Source organism: Drosophila takahashii, chromosome 3R (genome assembly GCF_030179915.1).
Source record: "Drosophila takahashii strain IR98-3 E-12201 chromosome 3R, DtakHiC1v2, whole genome shotgun sequence".
Classification (NCBI taxonomy): Eukaryota; Metazoa; Arthropoda; class Insecta; order Diptera; family Drosophilidae; genus Drosophila; species Drosophila takahashii.
The window spans coordinates 6,040,608-6,047,500 of record NC_091681.1 but is presented as its reverse complement, the minus strand read 5'-3'; the positions used below and the strand labels follow the sequence as shown (position 1 = coordinate 6,047,500).

The 6,893-nt window shown below is 43.0% G+C and overlaps 2 protein-coding genes across 2 annotated transcripts; one reads left to right on the top strand and one right to left on the bottom strand.

The window, feature by feature from the left end:
• The first annotated feature begins 2,011 nt into the window (after window positions 1-2,011).
• On the top strand, window positions 2,012-3,428 carry TwdlG (TweedleG). Its single transcript, XM_017155493.3, has 3 exons — window positions 2,012-2,158; window positions 2,221-2,887; window positions 3,150-3,428. The coding sequence occupies exons 1-3, from the start codon at window positions 2,144-2,146 to the stop codon at window positions 3,314-3,316; spliced, it is 849 nt and encodes a 282-aa protein (XP_017010982.2). The 5' UTR covers window positions 2,012-2,143; the 3' UTR covers window positions 3,317-3,428.
• A 966-nt stretch (window positions 3,429-4,394) lies between these two features.
• TwdlF (TweedleF) lies at window positions 4,395-5,778 on the bottom strand. The gene is made up of 2 exons (XM_017155488.3): window positions 5,618-5,778; window positions 4,395-5,549 (listed from the first exon to the last, which is right to left on the bottom strand). The coding sequence occupies exons 1-2, from the start codon at window positions 5,639-5,641 to the stop codon at window positions 4,524-4,526; spliced, it is 1,050 nt and encodes a 349-aa protein (XP_017010977.2). The 5' UTR covers window positions 5,642-5,778; the 3' UTR covers window positions 4,395-4,523.
• Window positions 5,779-6,893: the final 1,115 nt, after the last annotated feature.

Here is a 6,893-nt window from a genome sequence, read left to right as displayed (position 1 = left end):
AAAACTGTGTTATGGCTATCACAACGAGCAAGAATCATGTGCTCATGTAGATTTGGTATGGATTTGTACAAAAACGAACTAAAAAACACGAATGAAATAATGTTAAAGATAATAAATTTAATAATTAAATGAATTTTACAAATTTGATTATTTTTTTTAAGCTATCAGCAATCATTTTTTGTGGAACAGATGCGGCAATTTATTATGGTTTATCTGTGGTCCAATGTTGGTGCCATAAGCCTTGGGCGTGTTAATTTTCAACACACGAAATGGCATGGAAGATAAACTAATTGAGTTTGAAATATGAACAGAGAAAGGCTGTAAACGACGTACATTTGAATTGCTTATCTATAGAGTTTGCCAAAATGCGACGGTCTTAGTGTTAAGTCCATTGCGTAACCCCGAATGTTTTATCTTTTGTAAATAAAATTGAGTTAGAGAAGACCAGAAGGAGTTGCTGATGCACACAATTTGCCTATTGTTACGCCCCCACAACTCGCATACAAACGGATAGCTTGCATAATCTGTCGGTCATAATTGTGATACCGCAGTATTTGCGCACTCGTAACACATCGGGGAAGAAACGCACGCTACTTGGCAATTTGAGGGGATTGTGTTTCCTCTTGACCCCTGCGCTACCATTTGTATTTTGATAAATCTATAGTCATATATCAAAACATCAGCATCATTTACATCGCCACGCAAGGCCCTCCGAAAATATGACCCACATCTTCATGCGCGACGATGGACATTGATTAAAGCTTTCCAGACCTGTCTGCGCCACCAGCTGTTTGCCCAAAATTGCCTCAAATCTTTCCAAAAAAGGCGACTTTAACCCATAACATAATCAATAATATTTTCACATTTAAATTATGCAACAAGCTTGGTCTAATTAAATCTGCACTGTCAGCTCCGATAATTGGGTCATCGGAAATCAAAGCAATTTGTAAAATTCATAAACACATAGCTAAAAACCTTAGCAGTTCAATCTGACGCCATTCCTAATGAGACTATCGTGTGATTAATTCAAGTTGCGATTCAAGATTTTGCGTCGCAAAGATTCATCAACTAAGTCTGGCCATCAACAAAAAAAATTTCGACCATCGTGAACACGACGAAAGCCAACGAAATGGATGGGTCAACGAAATCTCACCGTGCACCCAGAAAAATGATGGACAACATTTTAGGTCATGCATAGCCTTTTCTGCACCCATTAATGGCCTAAAATGGGGTAATTTTTGGCCTAGATTTTAGGTAATTGGCTGCCTTAAAAAAAATTTTAGGCTTTATTTGGCCTAAAAATTTGTACTGAAAAATGTTTCATATTATAAAGTAAATACAGAGAAATTTATATCTAACTCGAGGTCAATGTCGGCTTAGTCTTCAAGAAGTCGTCATTATTCCAACACACAAAAACGAGCGAAGAGGCTTCACTGTTCAGCAGTGAAATCGCTGTTTTATTCAACGATCGAAGTGGGTTACCATGCAAGCCGCGCTATAACTGGTTGGGAATTATAGCGTCGCTAGAACGGTATCAGAGTTCCGTGCAAATTTATTTAGGTAAAATGCATTAATTTTAAGGCCCTCGATGACCTGAAATATTAGGCTATACGGGACCTAAATAGTAGGGCAAATATACCAAAAATTTAAATTTTTAGGCTGTACATGACCTAAAAAGGAACTTTTAGTCCATTTAAAATGTTTTAGGCTATGCATGACCTAAAATGTTGTCCATCATTTTTCTGGGTGTGGGTGTGTGTGTCGTTCCACATTTGCACTTATGATATGACTTCCTGCTAGGCGACTCTTTTAACTTGGACTTCATTGTAGCTCCAGAGCGCTTACAGCTCGAAAGCTTTAGGGTTTTGGGTAACTTCCCAAAAAGTTACCGCTATCTCAAGGTTGCTTAAAAACGCAAGCTAGTTTGTAGAAATCCATCTCTCATTGGTCGGTCTTCGTTCAAATTTTCATGCGGTTTGAGCCGCATTGTGGTTTCAGTTTCATTTAAACTTTTCGTCTCATCAGCTCAACTTTTTCGTAAGCGACATTTTCGATTCAGCGGCATATAAGTCTGGGCGTCTAGTGATTAGCATTTAGTTGAATTTTGATTGCCAAGGGACTGGTGTCTTCAACTCATTCGGAAATGCATTTCTTCATTGTAAGCTCCCGAGTGTCAGCCACACTGCCCAAGCATACCAGCGAAATTACGTCCCTTTTCAGGTGTCGTGCCTCCTAGGCCTTGCAACGGCAATGCCCCAAGGATACAACTACCAGGCCCAGCAGTCGCCCGCGCAAATTGGACAACTGCAGCTGCCTTCCATTCCACAGTTTGCCAGCTTTGCGGAGCAGTCGCTTCTGCAACAAGCGCTTCAGGCTCCAAATGTGCAGCAGGTCTTGTCAGGAGGAGAGGGCACCACGTCTTACTCAGCGTCAATCCAGCAAAACCAGGCTTCTGTTTACCAACAGCAGCCGACGCAGCTTGTCGGAAATGTGGCAAACAATGCGCTGCCCCAGTCATATCAGCCGCAGCCCCAGCCGCAGCAGCAGCACCTCGTTTCTAAGGACATCTATGTACATGTGCCACCAGCAGAAGAGCCGGAGGACCGGTATCCTCAGCCTGTCCTTCCGCCGGCACCCCCGCGCAAGCATTACCGCATCGTGTTCATCAAGGCACCCACACCCAGTGTCACCAAGGCGGCTCTGCGCATTAAGCAGGCTCCTGTGGAGGAGAAGACCATTATCTACGTGCTGACCAAGAAACCAGACCCGCTGGACCTCCAGACGGCCATAGAGGAAAGCGCGCCCAAGCAGCCCAGCAAGCCTGAGGTCTTCTTCATAAGGTACAAGACCCAGGAGGAAGCTGCGCATGCGCAACGCACCATTCAAGGTAAGCAACACCCACGTAGATCAAATGGTAGCACACACACATGAATACCTCATCAGTATGCAGAGTCTTTTATTGCTGGTATTTTTGTGCGCTTTGTAGAGGTCTTTTGACCACGTAATTTACCATAGCATATTTTGTATGTAGCATTTCGCTGACAGAGCCGGATTTAGCGAAGATATTGTTCGGTTCCATTTACTTTTTGAGGGTTATTCCGACAAAATCTGCCGCATCACTAACGGCTAACGGTTCGGTCTTCTTTCAGCTCAATATGACCAACTTGGAGGCACCTCACAGGTTTCCGACGAGGGCGTCGCACCTGTTACGTCCGTGATTGGCGTTCTGGACAATCAGGGCACCAGTGGAGTATCTTCCGGAAAGTTCACGGGTGCCTTGGTGAACAACTACTTGCCCACCAATCTGCGTACTTAGACGGAAACACCAAGAAAAGAACTGCCCTATTTTTAAGAACTTAACACTTGTACATACTTGTATTTAGATAAATAAAATTGATCATTGGCAGCCTTCCGATGATAATATAAAACTGGAGCCATTTTCAAATAAAAGAGAGTAGAAATACAAAAACGTGTTTTGATACACAATTTGCTAAATTTATATTTCTTTGGCCCATATTACCACAACCATTAGTCCAATGATCAATGACAACCAAGAGCAGCGGGGAAACCGGTCGCATAAATTATCACATGGTTTGACTTACATAACAACGATTAGGTAAGATGAAAACTTGAATATTGGGGCAGCTGCTAACTAATAATAGCTAACTAAAATAAGTGAGTGAAATCTCTTACTTTTACCCAAGCAGTGATTCTTTATGCTAAGTAAACTAACATCGAAATCAAACTAAGCTCTAAATCAAACGCAACTAACATAACTGTTATTTTCTGATTTTTTTATTTAAAAGTCTGAAATAACAGTTACTTCATGACCAATTTTAAAATAGTTTCAGACTTGTAGGTCATTGCGGATATGAATAGGCCGTATTAAATTGGTTTTATGATTTATTTCTCAAGTTTTTTGTGTTATACCATGCGTGTGATTTTTTCGATTACAAATAATAAAATAACTAATATTTTCAGTCCTTGAACATAAGCCATCCCTGCAGGAAACGGAATCAGTTTTGGACCAGTAAAATTGGTTGGTACAGGAAGATTAACTAGTTCATGTTATGTCCATTACATTGTAACGAAGTGGACCATTTTTCATATGCTTTGCATCGGAAATAACTAGTTAATTTGTTACCAGTTTTGCACTAGTTGCTGTTAACCAATGGACTGTTACAGCTGCTAAACCACACTAAAAAATTGTTTTTCCTTCTAAACCATCAAGTTATTGGATTTCACTAGTACTTAACGATGCTTAGCTTGACGCTCTCTTAATTAGTAGCCAATTAATAGGTGCGGTCCCTAAGGAATTCTGATAATTATTATGTAATCAAATACGGTAAATGATAATTAAATGGAATTAAAACAAAGATGCAAATCTTTATACGTAGGTTACAGTTTCGATTGAAATTTTTCTTTATTTGCCTTGACTTTTGCATTTAAAATAAATTAAAATGAGCTACAATAGGGTGGATAAAGGTAGAAATGGAAGCGATAGTATGTGGCCTACGTACGACTTATTTAAAAGTCTTGGCTGGCACGTACTTCCTGGACGGAACCGATGGTGTAAACGAAGCAGTGGACTGTTGCACAAAGGAGCTCTGCTGCTGGATGCCCTGGGTCAAAACTGGCAACTGCAAAATTGCTTGGGCCTGGGGCTGGATGGCGGTTGGCACCTGAGACTGCTGGGGCACAAAGCCACCCAGGTTAAGGGAACCACTCGAAACGCTGGTGATGGGGGCCACGCCCTCGTCCGAGATATGTGTGGCACCCCCCAAGGCGTCGTACTGGGCCTGAATCTCCTGCTGGGCGCGCTGGGCCTCCTCCTGGGTCTTGTACTTGATGAAGTATACCTCGGGCTTGTGCACCTTGGCTTCGGACTGAGTGACCTGAAGCTGCTGCTGGATCTCGGTGAGATCGGGCTTCTTGGAGAGCACGTAAATGACGGTCTTCTCCTCGTTGCTGGACTGGGCCCGCTTCAGTGCAGCGGCGGTATACTTCAGGTTCTGGGACGGCGCCTTGATGAACACGATGCGGTAGTTCTTGCGGATCGGCACATTTTCCAGCTGTGGCTCGTCCTGACGAAGCTCCTCAGTTTCCTCCGGTGCGGAGTGGATATAAATGTCCTTCGTGACGATCGCCGGCCTCTGGACATACTGGGTCTGAAGGATTTGCTGAGGCTGCTGATTGTAGACGAGTTGCTGAGGCTGCTGAAGCTGCTGAGGCTGCTGAAGCTGCTGAGGCTGCTGCTGCTGCACAGTGCCGATCAGGTTTTGCTGTGGCAGAGCACTAATCACAGGCTGCTGGGGAAGGGCGATCGGTAAGGGAGCAGGAGCAGAAGCATGAGCGATGGTCTGCACAGCTTGAACGGCTGGCTGCTGTGCCTGGACACCGATCTGTGGCAAGGCTGGCAGGGCGGCACCTGCGTAAATTCCACTTGCCGAAACGGGGGTCTGCGGGCGAAGGTTGCCGATGGGAAGGGCGGGCACCTGAGGCTGGTACTTGTATCCCTGCGGAACGGCTGCTGAGAGGGCCACTAGGCACTGTAAGGACAATATCATTATAAGCATTATAACGGCGTGCGAGTAATTTTAAGATAACCAATTCTTACCATTAGGACGATGAACTGCTTCATTTTTACTTTGAACTGTCTGAGTTGCAAAGGTTGACTGATGCACAGCCTTCCCAATATCTATGTTTTTATATCTGCCCAACTGGATTTCGTATTTCCGAAAGAAAGAAAATATTTTTAGGCGCTACCATAAAACGGTTGAATCTATTATTGACTTGACAACTTTGAATACTACGTTAGGCGGTTGCCAAATCACGGAACCATATGCGAAGATGCATTGGTTTCAATGGTCCGGGATCTTATCTAACTCTGAAACCAACGTAGAAACCATAATATTTAAATAATCGTCTTATATTCCCTTTTGTCAACGCTGAACACTGCATTTAATGAAATGCAAAATATTAATAGGTAAAGCGGCGGTTCGATGGATAAAACATCGCTAACAGAAAGAAAGTCATTTTTATGCATAAAAATCAAAACAGACCCGTCCGAAGTTGTGGGTAACGATCTGAATTTATTATCATCTAGGGGTGATTGAACAGGTTCATAATTTGGTAGGTTGCAGTTACATAAATTAATTTGCTTAGGGCCGGTTTCTCGAGTGCCGGCTAACATTTCTCGAACAGATAAGGTCCCTGCTAAGGCATTTTCGCTTTCTCGAGCAACAATGTGAGAGCTAACTTTGACAGGGACTCAGAGTCCCTGTTAAGCGTTTTCGACTCGATAGAATGACAGCTGATTTGCCAAAGCCAACTAAGAAGAAGAAACGAAATCACAGCTGACTTTTCCTTTGAATTACACCCAAACAGCTGATGAAATAATCGAAGCACGCCATTTTTTGCGCTTCACAGCCCAATTCTGTGCGTTAACAGCACTCTGTAATTGTTTCTCGTTCAGATAAATTTAAGCAGTCGAGAAAGCCGATTTGCTTTTACGAACAGTTTATCTGGTCTTTAAGTTTTTCGAACAGATAGCTATCAGGGACTTTGACAGGGACTCGAGAAACCGGCCCTTAGTATACATGTTAAAGCCTAACTAGCTAAACCTAGGAGTAAGCGAGAGGAAAATAGCTAACTTAAGCCTTTAGGACCGGTTTCTCGAGTGTTTTTCGAACAGATAAAGTCCCTGCAAAGACATTTTGGGTTTCTCCGGCGTCGATCCTAGTGCTTACTTTGACAGGGACTCGGGCTCCCTGCTAAGCGTTTTCAGTTCGATAAAACGACAGCTGATTTTCCAAAGCCAACTAAGGGCCGGTTTCTCGAGTCACTGTCAAAAACTTAAAAACGAAAAACTTAAAGATCAGATAAACTGTTCG